Raw genomic sequence first — 22,588 nt, forward strand, 5'->3', positions numbered from 1 at the left:
ATCAAGACATGGCTAATTGTAGACAGAGAAAAGCCAAGACAGATAGTTCAAGTAATTGAGAGGCAAATGTTTAAATGGCTGGGGCTGCACGGGTAAATGGCGGGAGTATGCATGACTCTTTTATTGGACACATACTTGTCAGGTTAGTTTTTGGAAAGGCATGCCTGCCTAGAGCCTCAGGCATCATGTTGACCAAGAATTTAAAATTGACATAAGACCGTTAGATTGCCTGTAATGAGAGGCAAACAAGGCACGCCCGCCTATGGTCTTAAGAAGGTTTACCAAGAATATTGAATTGAAGTCTCTCTAATTCAATCAATCTCAATTCAATCTCTAATGTCGTGTCCTCATTGGTTGTCAAAGTAGTGGATCACATACACTCTGCCTACAGGAAATATTGATCATTTGGATTTTTTTGTGTAATTTTACCGACATTTGTTGTCTAGTAATATAAGACTTTGGACGTACTGTACTATCCTTCCTAGTACGACAAATAGGGAAATGTTAAAGCCAGCACCAAGTCCTAGCTTTGCATTAAAATCCCTTGTTATACTACTACTACTAACAACTCACCGCTGCACCAAGTCCCCTACGCACGCTCCTCCTACATCCTAACCTATTCAAAGCCTCTCTCTTCACACCCTCCTAGGAAGTTCCCATCTCTCTTAAATCTTTCTTTTGCTAGCTCTGTTGTAATATAGTGACTGTTTTTTTAATTACTAAAAGGGCTGAAAGACGTAGCTTTTCTTCAAGCGTTTTGATGCTATATATGTTAGAAAAATTTTCACAGAAAACGTAGCGTTTTTTAAGCAAATATTTCAAATTTGCAAAACATGGACGCTCATGAAAGAACATCTTTTTGGGAAGCCAAGAAGCAGCATATTGAGCGAGATTTGATTAGTTCATCTTCTATAGCTATTATTTATTCAAATCTAGTCTTGAAAATATCTATCTTATTAGATAGATACGAGTATTACTCTAGATAGTATTACTCGTACTACTAGATAGATACGTGCCGCGTAGCCCAGCATGGCTACGCGGAAAGGCTTCTATATATGAATTCTCATTGTCGCTTGTCTTCTAATCGCAGGCAATGTGAGCCTCTTCTTGATTCTCCTGACGTCATCATAGGTGTTTCCCTCCCTGGGGGAAATATTATTTGTTCCTTAAAGTTGTGACCTATGTAGATTATTTTTGTGTCCAGAAATGTTAATGTACCAGCTTTAAGAAAAAAAATATGCAACTGACTTCTAGGCCGGGCCCCGGCACGGATACGCGGCAGCCTTGTATATATTAATTCTCATTGTCTGATATCTTCTAGCTGCAGACAATGTGAACCTCTCCTTGATGTCATGTCGTCACCATAGGTTTACTACAACCACTCTGGGAAAAATAAAAATTCTTTCTCAAATTTGTGAACTTTTTAGATTGTTTTAGATTGTGAAATAAGTTCAAATGAATTTACTGAAAGAAATTTGCATTGTCAGTTTGTTATACATATGCTGAAATTTATTCCTTAAAATTTTAATTGATTTTTGATTTTTTAAAGCTAGAAAAGTGAAGATATTTAAGAATTTTTTCCAATAAAGTACAAATTATATTCTGGATTTTAGAAAGCTTGGGGCTTAGAACCCTACTCATATTAATTTCTGCTCGTTTTGAGTTCGACTTTTATTTATTTTAATTTCTGTTTGTTTTGGGTTTCATTTGTTTATTGATACTGACTTGTGGTAGTTGTATGCTTGGTAGATTATTTATTCTATTTTATTCATTTTGGTTTAATTGAGTTCTTTACTTTTTTTTGAAAACTAATTTTGTTGAAAAAGTTTTTTTTAATTAATTTCTGTTTTATATTCTTCTATTTTTATTTTATATTCTTCTGTTTCTATTTTAAATAATATCTGTTCGTTTTATGTTCGTTGTTCGTTCCTTAAAGTTGTGACCTTTTTAGATTGTTTTAGTGGCTAGAAATATCAATATGACATTTAGAAAAATATTTAGAAAAAAAACAACTATGTAGCTGATTTCCAGAACGGCCTCCGGCACTCGGCATGTGGCTGGCTTGTATATTAATTTTTGTTGTGAGTAGCAATGTCCAAATGAGTTATCTTTGTTTGCTACTCTTTCCTCGGGAAAGTGGATGTTTTCCCAGGGAATCATAGGCAGCGCGCTAGCGCTAGCGCTGCCTAAGTAAAGAACGATGTGGCCGCAATGTGTTTTTTTTTTTCGACAGGCACTTCGTATCGAAGGTGTTGTCGTAGAAACTTGGAAAAGGGCTCATTCGATTGGAAATTGGGGTGGCTAGTGCCCTTTTTAATAGTCGAAAGTGATTGGAGGGCAACTAGCCCCTCCCCCCGCGCCCATCATTCCCCCAAACACATCAAATCAAAATTTTGAGATAGCCATTTTGTCCAGCGTAGTTGATTTCCAGATGGAAAATATTTTTTTGAAGAGGACAATCCCCCACAACCCTCGGGGCAAGGGTTTTAAGTTATGCCCTGGGGGTATATAAGGTTTTTATAGAAGGCGTTGTCGTAGAATCTTCTAAACAGGCTCATTCGATTGGAAATTCTAAGGGCAAGTACCCTATTTAATAGTCGAAAGTGACAGGAGGGCAACTAGCCCCCCCCACGCGCCCTATTCTCCCAAACACATCCCATCAAAATTTTGGGATATCAATTTTATTCAGCGTAGTTGATTTCCAGATAGAAAGTATGTTTTTGAGGAGGACACTCCCCCACAACCCTCAGGGCAAGGGTTTTAAGGTATGTCCTTGGGGTATATAAGGTTTTTATAGAAGGTGTTGTCGTAGAAACGTCAAGAAAAGCTCGTTCGATTGGAAATTCAAAGGGCTCGTACCCTTTTTAATAGTCGAAAGTGATTGGTGGGTAACTAGCCCCCCCCCCCACGCCCATCAGTCCCCCAAACATCCAATCAAAATTTTGAGATTGCCATTTTGTTCAGCGTAGTTGATTTCCAAATAGAAAATATGTTTTTGGGAAGGACACTCCCCCACAACCCTCAGGGCAAGGGTTGTAAATTATGCCCTGGGGGCATATAAAGTTTTTATTGAAGGCGTTGTCGTAGAAACTTCAAAAAAGGCTGATTCGATTTGAAATTCAAAGGGCTAGTGCCCTTTTTAATGGTCAAAAATGATTGGAAAGCAATTAGACCCCCCCCCCCCCACGCCCATCATTTCCCCAAACACATCCAATCAAAATTTTGAGATAGCCATATTGTTCACCGTGGTTGATTTCCAGATAGAAAATATGTTTTTGGGGAGGACACTCCCCCAAAACCCTCAGGGCAAGGGTTTTAAGTTATGCCCTGAGGGCATATAAGAACGATGTTGGTACAATGTTACAATCCCTTTATAATTTTTTTCCTTTAGAGCCTGACACTTCATATGGAAGGGTTCGTCGTAGAAACTTCAAAAGGGGCTCATTCGATTGGAAATTGAGAGTTCTAGTGCACTTTGTAATAATCAAAAGGAGTTGGAGGGCAATCAGCCCCTCCCCCACGCCGATCAGTCCCCCCAACACTTCGGATCAAATTTTGAGATAGCCATTTTGTTCATCGCGACACTCACACCATCAAATATAAACTAACCCACGGAAAAAAAATTCTTCAATTTTTGAGCTCATTCTCATCACCTATTGGTTCCCTAGGGAAAGGAGGAGTAAATGATCAACTAACAATATCTAAACAAAAATTATCAATGTAAAATATTTTTATTGTCAGAAAATGTAATAATAAAATAACATATACATTTTCTCCCTTTTTTCACGAGATGTCCCAATCCATTGTCCTCAATGTGTTTTATGATTGCTTTCAATTTAAGTTGTAGTCTAGATATGTGCATAATGTTCACTTTAGCAGCAAAATATAATTGTTCTTCCAACTTAAATTTACTCAAAGATATAACATATCTACAAAACATATCAACCCACTCAAATATTAGTCGACATTCCTTTGCAATTTCCACCGCTAAATTGGGAACTTCATATCGTCTTCATATCATTATTGTCAACTTCTTCAACTTGCAATTATTTTTTTCCTTTAGAGCCTGACACTTCATATGGAAGGGTTCGTCGTAGAAATTTCAAAAGAGGCTCATTCGATTGGAAATTGAGAGTTCTAGTGGCCTTTTTAATAGTCGAAAGTGATTGGAGGGCAACTAGCCCCCCCCCACGCCCATCATTCCCCCCCACACCTCCCAGCAAAATTTTGTGATAGCAATTTTGTTCAGCGTAGTTGATTTCCAAATAGAAAATATGTTTTTGAGGAGGACACTCCTCCATAACCCTCAGGGCAAGGATTTTAAGTTATGTCCTGGGGGCAAATATGGTTTTTATAGAAGGCGTTGTCGTAGAAACTAGCCCCCTCCACCCAAAACCCATCAATCCCCCAAACATATCCAATCAAAATTTTGAGATAGCCATTTTGTTCAGCGTAGTAGATTTCCAGATAGAAATATATTTTTGAGGAGGAAACTCCCCCAAAACCCTCAGGGCAAGGATAATAAGCTATGCCCTGGGGGCAAATAAGGTTTTAATAGAAGGAGGTGTCTTGGAAACTTAAAAAAAGGCTTATTCTATGGGAAATTAAAAGGGCTAGTGCCCTTTGTAATAGTCAAAATTGATTGGAGGGAAACTAGCCCCCCCACGCCCATCATTCCCCCTAAAACTTCCAATCAAAATTTTGAGATAGCCATTTTGTTCAGCGTAGTAGATTTCTAGATGGAAATATATTTTTGAGGAGGAAACTCCCGCACAACCCTCAGGGCAAGGATTATAAGCTATGCCCTGGGGGCATATAAGGTTTTTATAGAAGGGGTTGTCGTAGAAACTTCAGAAAAGGCTCATTCGATTGGAAATTCAAAGGGATAGTACCCGTCTTAATATTCAAAAGGGATTGTGGGGCCCATAGCCCCCCCCACGCCCCTCTGTTCCCCACACACATCCATCCAAAATTTTGAGATATCTAATTTTTTCAGCGTAGTTGATTTCCAGATAAAAAATGTGTTTTTGAGGAGGACACTCCCCCACAGCCCTCAGGGCAACGATTTTAAGTTATGACTTGGCGGCATATAAAATATGTTTTTGTAGAAAATATTTGTAGAAAATATGTTTTTGAGGAGTACACTCCCCCACAACCCTCACGACAAGCGTTATAAGTTTTGCCTGGGCGCAAATATTTGTCGTAGAAACTTGAAAAAGGGCTCATTCGATTTGAAATTCAAAGGTCTAGTACCCTTTTTAATAGTCGAAAGTGATTATTGATATTTTTGTTGTTGTTGTTGTTTAGACCAGTGCCCTTTTATCGAAGGAGTTGTCGTGGGAACTTCGAAAAGGGCTCATTCGATTTAAAATAGTAAGGGCTGATGCCCTTTTTAATAGTCAAAAGTGATTGGAAGGCAACTAATCCCCCTTCACTCCCACCCTCCCGCGCCCACCCTCCCATTTGCCCATTATTTTTAAAAACTAAATGTTGCCTTAAGATTAAATCAAAATGCACTGTGATAATGCTAATTCCCAATAAGGCATCTCAGCAGTATCCCAAGAACGACTGAGGGTATTATGTTCAAACTTCCGGGGTTACTTCTGCTCTTAAAATTTAACAAAATCAAAATAGTGTAAGTGCATCTAAGCTATCAAAGAAAGTAAACAGATTTTTTGCGAATGGTATCAAGTTTTCCATTTCAGATCAACTAGAGGAGGTATGAAACTAAATTAAACTGTACTATCTGTGTCCAGATTTATAAACGAGTGTATGTTGTTAAAAATTGCTGAAAATGTTTCTCCAGCATATAAATAGCAGGCCAAACTATAAAGTCTTAAAAAACTAAAAGATTTAAATTATTATTTTGTTTTTCCCTGAAAATACTGTTTCAATATAAAACAAATAGAAATTAATTAAAAAAAAAACTTTCCACAAAATAATTTTTTAAAAGAAAAGTAAAGAAATGCATTGAGCAAAAAATGAGCAAAAATAAATCAAATAATCTACCAAGCATGAAACTACCACAAATCAGCATCGATAAATAAATGAAACTCAAAACAAACAGAAATTACAATAAATAACCGAGTCAAACTCAAAACGAGCAGAAATTAACAGAAGTTGGGTGCAAAAGCCCTATGCCTTCCCAAGGCCAGAACATAATTTGCAATTTACTGAAAAAAATATAAATGTTTTTACTTTTATAACTTTAATAAATCAAATAATATTAATATTTTGATTACTAATTATCAGTATATGTATATTAAACTGACAATGTACATTCATTTGTATTTTTTCAGTAATAGGGGTTTTGCATGTTGCATAAAGACCGCAAGGCTTTTATTGACAGCAAGGCATCCGAACTGCAAGAGGCCGCCAAGAAAAAGGACAGTGGAGCCACCTACAAGATTCTTCGTGAGCTGTCAGGTCAGCACACTCAAACTACGCCAGACCTTCGAAGCGCTAGCGGTGAGAATATCTACGACCAATCACACTGCCTCCGCCAGTGGGAGGACCAATTTGAGAAACTGCTCAACTCAGATCCACCAGACCAGACGGACCATGAGCTCGCAGCTGCTGCGGATACGACCCGACCTGCTCCTGATGGTCCTGAATTTTACAGCGTAGGAGATAAACGCTGCCACCCGCAAGCTCAAGAATAACAAAGCGCCAGGACTATATGGACTCAAATTGGACTTCCTGAAAAATGGGGGTCCAGCCATGATCCTCTGGCTACAAATGCTGTTTAACCTTGTGTGGCACTCTGAAAAAATCCCCTCAGACTGGAAGAAGGGCCTACTTGTACCAATCTACAAGAGGAAGGGAGCAAAGCAGAATGTATCAATTATCGTGGCATAACTTTACTCTCAGTTCCTGGAAAGCTCTTCGCTATGCTACTTCTCAAACGGGCAACAAGATACCTCCATGCCCTGCGTCGCCCCCAGCAAACTGGCTTCATGCCAGGCAGGTCCACCACCGAGCAAATCCATACGATTAGACAGCTAGTAGAGAAAACTCTTGAATATAAGAGTAAGGCGTACATTGCCTTTGTAGATTTTCGATCTGCCTTCGACACTGTCGATAGGCAGTCACTATGGCTAATCCTCCAGTCTACTGGCGTACCCACGAAAATCGTCCGTCTCTTCAAAGAGCTGTATAATAACACTGAAAGTGCGGTGATCGTAAATGGACGGCCTTCTGGATATTTCAAAATTAAAAATGGTGTCTGGCAAGGATGTGCCACTGCACCTGAGCTCTTTAACTGTGTAATAGACCACATCCTGAATAAAACACAGCAGTTGCAGTCGTGTGGGCTATAGTTTTCTGGCAGAGTTATTTAAGACCTTGACTTTTCCGACGACGTGGCGCTAAAATTCGAAAACATTAGCGACCACAAAACAACACGGGAAACACAGGCCTCTGCCGCGGAGAAATTAGGTCTGAAAATAAATTGGTCGAAGACCAAGATAATGCCCGTTGAGAAAAAGCCGTCCAACCCCCTGTCATCTGTGGAAATTTGTGGCCAGACTGTAGAGGTAGTCAATCAGTTTACCTACCTTGGTTGAATTGTCTGCTCAAACGGAAGCCTAGATGCCGAAATATCAGCAAGAGCGGCAAAAGCAAACTCTGTCTTCGGTCGCCTTCTAAAAATAGTCTTCCATAAACCCCAGATCAGCCGTCTCACCAAAGCACGAATATATTCTGCTTCGGTTGCCAGCGTTATGCTCTATTCTGCTGAGACTAGGTCGCTGACTCAGACACAGACGCTGAAGGTAGATGCCATCCAGACGAAACACCTCCAAAAAATCGAAGGCTCCCGATGGCCCGACAGGGTACGAAATTCGGAAATCCTCAGGTCCTTCAAACTCCCACCCCTGTCCGAGCAGCTTGAGTCTCGCTCGCTGCGTTGGTATGGTCATTTGCTCCGTCTGCCTGCCCAAACACCCGCCCGACTCATCTTCGATTTCGACCCAGCTGCAAACGGCTTGAGGCGTCCTAGGGGAAGACCGAGCACCAGATGGGCGGGCGTCATCCGTGATCGGCTTACCTTCAGAAGCATCAACCCGGCTGAAGTGACAACCCTTGCCCTGAACCAACCACTCTGGAGAAGGCTGACGTTGCTGACGACTGGTTCCCTCTACGCTGGTGACGCTGCCGATCAAGAGCTTTAAGTAAAGTTAAGTAAGTAAGGGGTTTTGCGCCCAACTTCTGTTAATTTCTGCTCGTTTTGAGTTTGACTCGGTTATTTATTGTAATTTCTGTTCGTTTTGGGTTTCATTTATTTATTGATGCTGATCTGTGGTAGTTTCACGCTTGGTAGATTATTTGATTTTATTTTTGTCATTTTTTGTTTAATGGAGTTCTTTACTTTTGTTTGAAAAACTTATTTTGTAGGAAAAAGTTTTTTTAATTAATACATACAACGTTGAAAGGTCCCAATTACTTGTAATCAACAGTTGCGTAGTTTATGGTATCTTTGTTGGTTTGTATTGGGTTTTGCGCCACATTTTATTGGCGTCAAAGATTGCGATGGCGTTCTTCTTCTAACGTCATATTTCTTTCTTCTTCACTCTCATTTTTGACTCGTTCTGATTTTTGTTGTCGCTTGTCTTTTAACAGCACAATTCCTTGTTCTCCACTCCATTTTTGACACGTTTTGATACTTGTTTTCTCGCGATCGCTTGTAATTTTCGATGTCGCTTATCTTCTAACCGCATATTTCTTTGTTCTCGCCATGGCATGACTTTTAGCCAGGTATTTCTTTGTTCTTCACTTCCATTTCTAATTCGTTCTACTCCTTGTTGTCGCATGCATTGAAACCGTTCTTTATTCTTGATTCTTTATTCTATATGTTCTTTGCTCTTCACTTTTGTTTTTGACTCGTTGTAATTGTCGCTGACACAAGCATTCTGAGCGTATGCCTTTGTTCTTCATTTTCGTTTATCAATACTTTAGACATTTTTTCAATACCCTTTACCTTAGTTTCTCGGATTGGTCTTGTCATGTTTGATGGTCTAGGTTGTTCATTTCTCCTTTAGACATTATGAAACTACTTAAAACGCCCTTCGTAAATAGACTAATTACCATGGGCGCCCATAAGCTGCATTCCAGGGGGGGGGGGCGAACCTCGTTTAATTGGCATTTTTTATGATAGACAAAAGAAATCTAGACACAAAAATATAAAAATAATACCGTATTAGTCAGCCAGGGGGGGGGGGGCGGGGGCCCCCCCCCCAGCCCCACCATATGGGCGCCCGTGCTAATTACACTTGATATTTTACACTTCGCTTTGTTCCTCTTGTAATGCTGCATGCGTCATAGACATAAAAACTATACGTTCACTCCTGGAGGGGGGGGGGGGTGAAAATGATGTAATTTATGCTCTTGAAATATACTAAAAAATAGGACGTCAATCATATGGGTGTTTCTTCGATAATGTGGTTCTTGTGTAATTTTGCCTGCATCATAGACACTAAAAAGGTACAACTACTACTTAGGCAAATATGACGTATGTATGCTCTTGAAATGGGGTTATATGTATGACGTACACATTTTTTTCCATAATTAAGGCTTTTAACGAATTTTCTCCAACCCATTACCTATATAGTTTTATTTTTGTAAGCCAAAAAATTCCCGGATGCCAATTTTCAGAAAAAATATGGAGTCTTTTTCGAGAAAAAATGTACAAATACACAATTAATGCTCGTTTACAGAGATAGTATATATATGTGTGAATATATATTTTTTTTCTAAAATGACGCTTCATTTTTTTTCTTAAAATTAGTGCATTAATATTGTCTGGTGTGAAAAACGATCTAGATAGGTAGGCTTTGATAGGCTTTGGGGCCATTCGTATTGAACCATGGTTCCTAACGTGGGGCATACCCAGGACATACAACGTGGGACGTAGGCCCCACCGATAGGGTTGGTCGCGTTGGTATTTTGGTTGGTCGCGGGCAGGACGTACAACCTTCGGCTAACTATCCTTTAGAAGACAGTTTCTTAAACTTTTTTCCTCATAGACCCCTTTCAAAATTTTTCTGATTCCGGAAGACTCCCTTTCCTTTCATATTTCCAAAACTCGACAAAAATATGAAGATTAGAAAAAATTATGAAACGAATTAAGAGTTTTCGAACAAAAAAGTAATTATTAATTAATCCATTCGTTAATTAATTAATTGATTTTGCTGTGAGTGGATGTCAAAAGAGTAAAGTTGAATACAAAAAAGAAATTCTATCCAACTTTACTATTTTGACATCCACTCATAGCACAAGCGACCAACGCATTGTCACTTATCTTAGGTAGAAAACTCCCTATTCGGAGTGGTAAAATTGAAAAGCAAAAAAGGGTATTTTCTTGTGTTTTACTTATTTAAATACTTAATTATTATACTATTAATTATTGTGATACACCATTATAATATGATAAAAATCGTAATATAACTAAAATTAAACATCAATAACTTAGTGTAACTTTTACAATGATGGTCACAAAATAGTCACAATTTTAATGGTAGGGATATAATTGATGCATTGACATCAAATTATCAATATTTGGCTTCAGTTTTGTCAGGAATACCCACAAATCTCTCTGTTTTGTGATATTCAGTCTGCTTCTTTTTTTGTCAAAAGGTTTGTAACAAAACCAAACTTTTTTTTGACAAGACCTGACGGGGGAAGTGCTATCAAAAGCTTTATCGTAATTCCCCGCATAACACGGTATTTTTGGGGTATTTGCAACCTGCAACCTGCATATCGCAACCTGCAACCTGCATGCCCTTTTTTAAACTTTACCTTCAGCCACAGACAAGAAGTATTATCATACAAGAAGTACTACAAGAAGTATTATCACATATACAATTATTTATTTGAACTTCTTCAGTAATAATAAATATTTGAATAATCCTGATTTGACTAGACAACCTTTGTTAAACGTTTTTAGGAAGAAATTAAGGGCAGATGAAGTTCCACTTCCTTATTTATGGAAGTGGATTCCTTGAGTTATCATCTATGGTTGTATTTCTATCATCAGAATATCTTGAAATCGGATTTTGAAGTCATTAAATAAAAAAATAAGTTTTTTTTCAACTGAAAGTAAGGAGCAACATTAAAATTTCAAATGAGCAGAAATTATTTTTTACATAATGGTGATTCCCCCTCCTAAATATGCTGCTCTCACGCTAGAATATTTTAGAACGTTTAAGAAAGCTTCTTATTCTAGTTAAATAGTCTTTGTGTTTCACCAGCTGTTCTTAAGAATTGGGACTAAAATTCAAATTATAGCGTAAAGAGCAAGGTATTGAGGAAGGGGCAACCCCCCTCCTATATACAAAACAATTTCTGCTCGGTTTAACTTTTAATGTTGCTCCTGACTTTCATTTGAAAAAACTATTTTTATTCAATTCATGATTGTTTTTCAAATAATGCCAGGAAATCCAGATTCTTTCCATGGAAAATTCTCTTCCCACCGAAAATTCCTCAAAATAAAGTTCCTTGCACATAAACACCCCCTTCCGGAATAGTTTCCCGTGGCAATTTCATTCTCGCTAAAAAACAGAAAAAAAAATTCCCCAGGAAAATTTTCCGTGGACAATTCTGCCTGAAAAACTCTTTCATTTGAAAAGCTTTATTTTTGGGTCGTTTTTCAAATCATTTTGGAAATCCAGCGCTCGTAAAAAATTTTTCTCGGAAATTCCTCCACCCCCAGTGAAAAGTTGCTCCCGCGGAAAATTTCCCATATGAAGACTTACTCATCCGTAATCTTTCTTCTGGCAAAAAATTGGTCTTTCTTCTGGTAAATTTTTGTATTAAAAATCTGGAAGCCTCTATAGTAGGGTTCTCTGGTATGTTGAATTTAATGTTGTGATTTTTATTCAAATTACTTGAAGTTTTGGGGGGTGTTTTCCCAAATACTAAACTGCTTAATGAACTTCATATATTTTGAATCAGCATAAAAATTTGACTCTTTTGATGTGTCTATAGTTATAAAAACTCGGTTTTTCAGAGCTTCGGTTATTATTGAGCAGCTTCGCTCCTAACTTAAAATTCGTTATGACGAACTGTTTGATCATGCAGCACAGTTATATATTGAAATCCTCACCAAGGCATTCTTCGTGTGACAAGTTTGAAAACCAGGAAAATGTACGCTGACTAATATCTGTCAAATCTGTCAAATACGCGATGTTTGATTTTAGTTTCAACTGGCTTTCTTTTAAATCTGCATCTTTATTTTCCAGAAACTCTAAAACTAATTCAAAAATTAAGTAAACAATTTTTTAACGTTCATTTTTCGACAACCAACGTACTTCAGTATGTAAGAGCAATCGTTAGAAGTCTTCATCATTGTCGTCTTACCATGTGTAAAGAAATGCATATTCAATGCATTGTTTCGTATTTTTTTGACTGCATTAATCACAATTTGAAGCGATTTATGCAATCTATCAATCAAATTGTTCGCTACTAGGTGTTTTCAGTGTATCACAGAGGGAGTTACGGTTACAGTTTCTACGAGTATTACGAATAAAAGACATTGAGCTTCTTAAAATGTCATCTGCCTACTCTGATAGGTGAAGTCAAGCCAAAATTTTGATTCTCCACTAAATTTCCGCGAACCCCCCTCTACGAACCGGGAACTCCTATTATTTTGTCATGCCAAGAGCCTTGTCGAGTCTCCCGTGGACCCCTGAAGGTCCACCTGGTCTACTTAGGGTATCACGAATTTAGAGCCTTAAAAAAAGATTATGTGAATGACGTCTCATTCATATATATTTAAAGAGCAAAAAAGATACATGATAGTATTTCACCGACGTCATACATTGTATAAAAGGTGTTGTATTCATACAGTGTTTTTCATTAGTATTAATAATTCCAATCGAATGACCAGAAAAAATATACCGAGTTAATGGCTTTTAACCTTCCTTCAGGCTTTTTAGAAAATTTTTGGAAACAAGATTTAAATATCACTAATGGAGGGAGGGGGCATCAGGATTTTAGACATGGCCTAAAATCGTTTAAAGGCTTAATTTTGGAAAAAAAACACATTCGTCATATGAATGACATCACATTTGTGTGCATGTCTATTCATTCTGTTTCCATTACTAGTGTTAACAAGCCTGCTTAGTGCAATGAATGACTAATCGGGCTTCTAATCCCGGGGGGGACAGGCCCGACTCTTACAGTATTCGATTTTTTTTTGAATTGTTTTTCCATTGTAAAATTTTTCAAAAATTGTTATATGAATCACGTCACAAATAGGCCTACTTGGAATAGTTATAATAAATTCCGATGAAGATGAATGTCTGTGCTAAATATCTCAAAGTACATTACAATTGAATTTTATTTTCGATAGTGTGGAATGATGTGTCGAGATAAAAATGAAAAGAAATGCCAGCGAACTGTGTTTTCTGCTACTTTTATAGATGGCACTGAGTTTGTCAACATGTTTATCCTAGTTAAGTTATAGATGGCACTGATAGATGGTTAAATTTTCATCGAGTGAAGCTCCGTTACCTAGTGCCTCGTATATATGGAGTTTAGCTCTCAAACTTGAAATAGTCAGCGTTAAAAGCGCTTGAGATGAGTGTTAACCTAGAAAATATTCCTAGTTTGAAAACTGTATAAATGGGACAAGCACTGTATAAATCTCCCTGTTTCTTAATTTGAAAAACGTCACGTCTATCCAACCCTTAATTCGTATAACATCCTTTCATCCATTAGCGTTTGACTTGGTAAACCGGTATGTTAATAAACTCAACTAAGCGTTTCATTTCGTTCTAGAATTCCAGTCATTGATGGCGACATTGTTGTACGTTTCACATGGAATGGATCAGTCCCCATATCGTCATCTTCTGGACCCGTTTCTTTGGGCTGATGTCTCTGAGACTTTTATGCGAGATGCTTGTACACTTCTTGGACTAAGTATTGACAGTCCATTAGCTGTTTGGTAAGTTTTTTCTTGTAAGTTTTTTTCTTCAGAAAATGTAATTTCCATGGGCCTCTTAACTAGGATAAACATGCTGGTAAAATCAGTGCCATCTATAAAAGTAGCAGAAAACAGTTAAGTAGCAAAGTTCATTTAGGCTAACGGTTTTTTAATTGAGTAATTTGGGCTGAAGCTCTGTATGTTACTTTGGCTCGAGACTTGTGCCATTAATCACGACTTTGTCCACCCTTTATTGTTTTCAGGGGGTGGATCCAGGGGGCGGCTTTTGGGGTATGTGTGCCCCTACCCAGGAAGATCGAAAGTTACTCTAATCATAAGAATTAGAGGACTGAAAAATACCGATGGGGGGATGAAGTTGTGTTGATATCCTTCCCCCTGAAACATTAATTCTGTATCTGGCCGTGGCTGTTCTCTGTGAAGAAGAAGAAGAAGTATTTATTGAAAAAAAAAAACATATCAACAAAAAATTATTGCTGCCTCCCCTAAAAAGCAAAGCTTGTCCGTGTGGGAGGTAAAGTAAACAAAATCAATAAAACAAAGAACACTTGGCCACCGATACCACTAATACCATCACACTAAACAATAAATACAAAATAATATAATGTATTATACTTCCTCTGGGAACATCATATCAACAAAACCCCCACAATAAATAAATCAATTAATCAGTCAAAACTCATATTCAGCAAAAAGCAGTTCCTTAATGATTTTTCTAAAGATATTGGGGTCACCAATAGTCTTAATATCACTATTCAAACTATTCTATTTCCACGTATCTCTATAAAAAACAGAAAAACATGAACGGGAAGATATACCTCTAGGTACACAGAAATCCGCGCTACCCCTTGTATCATGAGAATGAACAGTAGACCAAATGGACAATAAATCACCAAAACAACGAGACTGAACATCCTGCTGCAGTCCAAAAATAAACCACAATATATAGAACTCACGAAGGCCTGCAGCCGGCAAAATTTTTAAAGTTGGGTAAATTTCTCTAACAGACATACGTGGAGATATACCGGCTAAGATTCTTACTACATGATTTTGTAGAACTCTTATTGGTTTTAGGGTAGAAGAAAAAGTAGAGAGCCAAATACTCGAACAATAAAGTATATACGGGTGTATTAAAGAAAAATAAAAATGGCTAAGGACAGACTTGGGAAAAAATGTTGGAGTTTCTTCATTATACCAAGATTTCTTGCCAGAATTTTGCTTGTTAAAGTAAAATGTTCCTTAAAAGATAGAGTTTCATCTATTACAATCCCAAGGTATTTAAAAGACGCAGTCCGTTTTATAACGCCATTAGGCATATTTAATTCCTTGATCCATGGGTAAAAGTTAGATGATGGCGAGAAAATAATAAAGTTAGACTTACCCATGTTAATCCTTAATTTATTTACCCTCAGCCATGCTGTAATTCTATGAACTGATTCCTTCATGGAAATCTTCAGCAGCTCCGCTGTCTTAGCTGTGCTAATGGCTGTTGTGTCATCAGCAAAAAGTGAAACTGTTTCAATAGTCGGGTTTACCGTTAGTTCATTTATTCTATAGCAAAAATTATTTAGAAAATTTGGTAAATCATTAATAAATATCAAGAATAATATAGGACCGAGAACTGATCCTTGCGGAACACCTATTTCAATGCGCTTTTTTTCGGAAGAAGTATCATTTAGTTGGACATACTGATAACGATTACTTAAAAAACTTCTTAAAAAATCTAATGATTTACCCCTCAAACCATACACCTCACACTTCTTAAGTAGAAGTTCATGATCCACAGTATCGAAAGCTTTCATCAGATCTAAAAATATAGCAGCTATTTTGAAACCTTTATCTAATACATCATTAATAATAGTTGTCAAATAAATCATCGCCTGTTCCGTTGTCCTTTTTCTACGGAACCCAAATTGTGTCTCTACCAGTAACTTATGATCCTCCAAAAAAACTCATCATTCTAATACTAAAACACTTCTCTAAAACACGGGAAATAATGGGTAAAACAGATATCGGTCTATAGTTTCCTGGGTCATTTTGAATACCACCCTTATGAATTGGGGTTATACGGGCAACTTTAAAACAGTTTGGGAATTTTCCTTGACGAAAACACTCATTAGTTAACCCACATAAAACTTCAGCTATAACAGGAAAAATACATTTAAGTGTTTTTAGAGTAATATGATAGCTACCAGATGAATTACTACGCAACCCATAAATAATTTTTTTAATTTCATCAACTGTTAGAAGTCTAAGGTGAAGAGACACATCAATGGGGTCCCTCATTAAGGACTAGGACGTTGAGTCACCACTATCAGGCACAACTGACATAGCTAAATTCAGACCAATATTCGAAAAATAACTGTGAAATTCATTGCATATGTCCTTTTCAGAATTCAAAGTCTTTCCCATTACACTAACTAATTCATCAGGTACACTATTTATTTTTAATCCAATCACTTCTTTTATTAGTCCCCAGGTTTTCTTAGGGCATCATTCGACCTCCTTAAACTTTTTCTCAAAATATTTCTTTTTTTCATTTCTTAAAATTGTATTCAACCTATTTCGATAAATTTTATATAATTGCTTATTTTCTTGTTTCGGGTTAATTATTTGAGCTCTAAACAATTTATCTCTTACATTTATTTGCTTCAAAATAACAAGACCAATCCAAGGTTTTTTACTTGAGTGCTTTCTATTAAACGGTTTCAATATGATTTCTTGACTTATCAAGATCTCCAAATTTTCATAAAATAAAACAAACTTTGAATTTGTATCTTGAAGATTGCTTAGAACATCGTAGCAATTCACCTTTTCTATATAATTTTTTAATTTTACCATCGCATTTTTACAGATCACTTGAATCCTTGATTTTATGCCTTTAACCACCTTCTTTACAGTTCTAAAGCTAGCTGAAACTCCAAAGTGGTCAGATACATCGTTGATAAGGACCTCGGGAAGACTCAAGGTTACATTAGAAAGGATATTATCCAGAAGCTTGGCTGATGTTCCTGTAATTCTTGTAGGGATATTTATACAAGAATGAAACCCATTGGATAACCTTCTATTAATAAATTCAGTGCTAGCAGATGACTGATCAATAAGGTCAATTTTAAAATCCCCCATAATAAAACCTGGCATAGAGTTAATCGGAAGTTTCATTAATAGTTCTTCAAATAGGTCTATAAAGTCTTGGAGCAGGCTCTGCGGAGGACTATATACTACAACAATGCAAAAGTTCAAATTGTCTCTACTTATATGTAGAACAAAACACTCACAAACTTTCTCTCTATATATTGTAAGATTTTCTCTTATTGAAACCTTATAATCAGCCTGAATGTAAGCTGGTAGGCCTCCATGTTGGTAATACTCGCGATTCCTTACATATAAATTATAACCAGGGATATGTAGTAATTGCGAGTTATTGTCATTTAACCACGTTTCAGTTAAAGCGACCACCTGAAAGACATTAGTATTTATTAATTCCGAAAAAAAATTATGCGCAGAATTCAATCCCTGACAATTTAAATGAAAAATGTTAAGGCTAAAATGGCCCCTATCACAATACAAGGGTAGGGCTTCTTCTTTAAAAATATACCTTGATGGTTCATTTGTGAAAATCTCAGTGGCATTAATGTCTAAATTTCTATTTATCCTTTGATAAAACTGGCTGGAAAAATCAACCCCTCGACTTTCAAGTTGCAAGACATTGCTGTTCCCAGGAGGAAAAACGATATCTCTAACCATCATCAATAAAAATTAATGTATGTGACGGTAGAGGGTGGCGAAAAAAATCATTATCTACTAAACATATATCTAGACCTAGATAAATACAAAAAAAATAACAAAATATATTCCGGCAAAGCGGACATACAATTTAAAAAAGCACATTATTGCAAGCTTCATGGCGCAAAGCAAAACAATTCAAAAAGACATCAGCCCGCTAACACCCACTCAAAATAATTTCAAATTAAAAAACATTTTAAATTATTTACTCAAAAATTAAAATTATCATTAACCCAAACATTTCAAATTCATCACTATCAACTTTTCCATATGTATTTGATTAAACCAAGCGAAAAAGACAAGATAATTAACCAATAAGTAAACTAAACACATTCAATAAAACACTCATTTTTTAGCACCTCTGGAAGCTGTGGAGGGAGGAGGCTTATGTGCTAGTTCCTCAATCCATTAATCACACGTAAACTTCATTTTCGTACCACCCGGACGTTCAAACTGAAGATATTGTGTAACTGTGTTTGATACCCATGAAATGATACCCATCGTTTTAAGACACAATTTTTTTTCATATAGTTTTTTTCTTGCCTATCTCATAGAAAATGGGGCATCATCACTCACATAAATGTTTCCCTGTTTAGCTATATTTCTTCCTTTAAGCTTCTTTCCATTTTTAAGGATTTCAATATTGTTTCAACGGTTTTTTATATTAACCTTAAAAAATTTCTTATCCTTTTTTATTACAACAACTGAAAAATGGGGTATCACTGTTAAATTTAGTCCATCCGTGCATATCTCGGTAAACATATGTTTGGCTTGATCTTGATCCTCACAGACTGCATTCCATACAACCACATTGTTTTCGTTAGGCTGATATTCCCCAGCCATAAGCCTATCAGAAATACATATGGTCTTTTCTTTAAAATATTTAACTTCTGACTGCAGGTTAAAATTATCGTTTTTCAACAAAGAAATGTCATTTTCTACAGCATTTATACAAGACTTAATCCCGGAGAATTCAAATCTTAAGGCTAATTGCTCTGATTCAATTGCTTTTATTTTATTTTCTACTAAAATGAATCACTGTTCAATTGATTGGACTGAGCTTCGAGTTTTCCGTACAATGTCTATCATCTTTTCTATGTCCACTAATAGGCTTAGTAATTAAACCCGACTTGTCACTAGCTTCCGAATATCTGGATTTCCTTACATATTTGGGATGCCTGTAGCACTATCCTCACTAGAATCAATATCTGGACGACTCCTTTTATTTTTTTTCTTGCCCATCTTATCTTAGTAATAGCTAAAATTGACTTACTGGCAAAAGAAGAAGCCACCAGTCCTAAATAAGTCCTTTTCCCCCACTGTACTATTCCTTTAATATCATATCACGAATAATTGGAGCCTTAAATCACTTTGGAGGAATAACAGCTAATCATTTCCGTTGTTGAGTTTTATTTAGGGAAAGGCTTGTATTTTCAGATTGTCTTTTATCAGATTGTATAAAGTTTTCATTATATCACAGCATGCAGATAATTTAGCAATAATCCATCGTCATTCATTTCATTACGTGATTCATAGAGTGGGCGATAGCAAGCAATACGGTCTTAACCGGTTGAGCAATGAATCATGACTGATGAATGAAAATATTTTTGATGGATGAGTGATGGCTGGTGGTATATCTGTGATGAGGCATGAGATAGATAAAGAGAGAGACAGACACGCAGACATAGGTAGAGAGAGAGAGAGAGAGACAGACAGAGAGAGAATGAGAGAGAAAAAACAAGATAGGGACAAACTAACGTTTGAATCGAAACTTACATGAATTCTCTTATAGGCCTATAGTGCAAATATTCAAACAAAACGGAAAAATCGGACAAGCCGAGAAATGAGCTCACTCTTAATAAAAATAATAAATAAAATCGATTAGACTATGGATGAGGCATGCTAATATGCCTTCTAAATATACTTGTTGATATGATGGTAAGAGCTTGTTCAATAGTGCTCGTTTTTACTAACTTTAGTTATAGTTGGATATATTCGGGTTATAAGTAGGTTTCAGTCCTTTTTTTGTTGCTATCCTTGATTGCTTATCACAGCCTATTACAATTAATTATTCTTATTGTGCGTGTTTTTAACATGCATGCATCTGATCATTTCTCGGCTTTCAATCCTTCATGCATCATTTCATTTCATGATCATTTCATGCATCTGATTATATGATAGTAGCCTATCATAGTTTTCTTTAATGAAATATCCTTTGGTATGAAAGTTATATGTATTTTTTCAAAATTTGAGTCTATTAATCAAATCAAATTAATTTATTTAAAATAAAAAATACAAAAAAAATTTACAGCAGCCATCTACAAAAACCCGAAGGTTTGTTTACGATGGCTGCAAATCCACTATTATAAAGCTCTACAACTACTACATGAACAAAAAAAAAAAAGAGAAAAAAAAACATCCACATAACAACTATCTCTTTGCGGGGAAAAATCAGCATTTGAATTAAAAATCTCAACATAAAGAACATCTCCTACTCTAAAAGGATTACTCTCTAAAAATCGCAAGTGAGAAATATCACCCATCATCCTTACAACATCCACTCAAAAAAAAAAAAAAAAAATGAGCAACAACAGAGGTAAAAAAATGAGATACTACTAAACTAAATCAACTATGACAATGGCTCTCTAAATCTTGATCTTAATGGCTCTCATGATCTAATGGCTCTTCACTATCATGTGGATTGTTGGTTGGTTTTGACTGTTTTTCCCTGTTGCTGGAAAAAGTAAGGATAGACCCTCATCTAAGTGGCTTCAATAAAGTGGCTTCAATCTTCGTTTTGGCTTCGATAAAGGGGCCACTTAGTTCTTTTTTTCACTCGTCTCATATAAAAAAAAAATCTTTTTTTTTTGGTGCATCTCGACTGACTGCAATCCACTTTTTATTAGGATTATCGGGTTTTAGACTTGTTATCCCTTTAAGGAGTACACCACTCAAAGTGGGTGTACCGTCGCATATGGCTGTCTCACAGTCTCTTCTTTAATATATCAATAGTGAGTAATGGTATTGAACGAACTGATGTACAGTACGGGAGCCCAAGGTACTTAAGCACCACAGAAGACGGGATTTTGAAAGAGCGTAGGTGACATAGTTGCGTGTAATTTTGATTTTATCATAAAGAATCACCAAGAAAAGCTAAAACGAAATGGATGAAATCAAGTCAAAATGCGAGCTGTTTAAATATCTTGACAAAACTTGAGCAATAAGAGGCATCGAATGAAAAGAAAAATAATCAGTTGGAAAGATGTTGTGGATGATTTACGCCACAAAAATATGATTGATGGAAGGATAGATGAGCTTCTCCAAGGAAAACTACATGGTGGTTCTCAAGAGTTGGTCAAAAAGTGTTCGAGTGGGGAAGAGAAAACACAATATCCGGAAAGTCTAAAAGCATGGGCCTTAACTCTTTGTTTTTACTCTCCTAAGGCTAATGAGTGTGCCAAGAAAAATTTTCGACGTAATAGATTAGGTATATTTTTTCTAAGACCACACCGTCTTTCTATGGTAAACAAATAGATTCAACAATATTTCTTCTGCAAATAGAAGACGAAGAAGATTTTGCCACCTTCATTAGAAGTTCAACTTAGATTTAGGCAATATTAAAGAAGAAAATCTACCCAACTCAAGACCTTGGAAAAACCCAGTTATTGAACTCACTCAGTCAAATTTAGTGAATGAATCAGAAGTAATTATTTGGCTCTGTATAAATATGCTAGTTTTAATTTCAATGCTTGATTATATCTGCTGGTCATGATTGCTGTATATGTCGTCGAAATATCCAGAATTTTGTATCTGTTTTCACTGTCTAATAGATGGACTTAACTTCATTAGAAAGTTTATTTGTTCACGAAAAATTTGAGTTTAATTTACCATCAGTGAAACTTTAAGAGTATGGACTAAGAAGGTCAAAGGTAAACCTAGTTTTATTAACTAGACTATTAATATGTTGAAGCTAAGAGCCAGAGATTAATCATAAATGAAACAGAAGTCCGGGAACAGGTTGAATGGGATGGAAAAAAGTTTGTTGGTCCGATAGAGAAAAAAGTTTGTTGGACATGGAACATCTAGGGATACAACTTCTTTGAGGACTTTTGACGGTGCTTTGTGTTACTTGTTAAATGCTTCATCTTTTCATCTTTTGGAGCTAAATTACGCTTTCCAAATATTGAACCACTTTATCTAAATCCTACCCATAAAACTGAAAGAATTCCATTGTTTTATTTTTAAAATTTATAATAAAAATATTAACAAATGATTTATTATTTGTTATTTTATAGAGAATTTTATAATTTTGTGATTATTTTGGACCCTTGTCATATGATGAAACTTGTTAGACATTTGTGATTTTTTTTTTAGAGAGAGAGAAATTAATGTTTATTAGAGATCAATATTTAACAAAAAATCATACCAAACAGACCTACCTTTTGAAAACCTAAACGTATTTGTTTTGGACGGGGATCAATATTTTACTCACTTACTACATATATATTGAAAAAAAAATGCAATCATATAAATAAATAAGAAATAAACCTCATGGAAACTGTGAACCAATACTTACACAAGATAGAAGACAGAATACAGCCCCCCCCCCTCACCCATCCTTATTCATTAAGAAATTATTTAACCTATTTTTAAAAGAGGACACACTCTCAGCCATCCTAGTGCTTTCCGGAAGACTATTCCACACCGAAACACTCACATGCCTAAATACAAAACTAGACCTAGCAGTGTGTCGTCTCTCATGTACTAGGTCCGCAGAATTCCTTGTATTATAAGAATGGTACGCAGAATTCGATGATAAAACATCACAAAAATAATTAGGTGCTAATTTATTTAAACACTGAT

General features: G+C 36.2%; 1 protein-coding gene across 2 annotated transcripts in view; it reads left to right on the top strand.

Moving 5' to 3' along the window:
• Sou (required for meiotic nuclear division 5 protein souji) overlaps positions 1 to 22,588 on the top strand; it is a 79,037-nt gene that overhangs the window by 37,012 nt on the left and 19,437 nt on the right. For both annotated transcript variants that reach the window (XM_089087373.1, XM_089087374.1), the window contains exon 6: positions 13,777 to 13,942. In XM_089087373.1, coding sequence (XP_088943499.1) covers positions 13,777 to 13,942 — 166 coding nt within the window. The remainder of the gene's footprint in view (positions 1 to 13,776; positions 13,943 to 22,588) is intronic.

The sequence above is a fragment of the Artemia sp. Qi Xiang Cuo genome, chromosome 4, assembly GCF_049724085.1.
Source record: "Artemia sp. Qi Xiang Cuo chromosome 4, ASM4972408v1, whole genome shotgun sequence".
NCBI lineage: Eukaryota > Metazoa > Arthropoda > Branchiopoda > Anostraca > Artemiidae > Artemia > Artemia sp. Qi Xiang Cuo.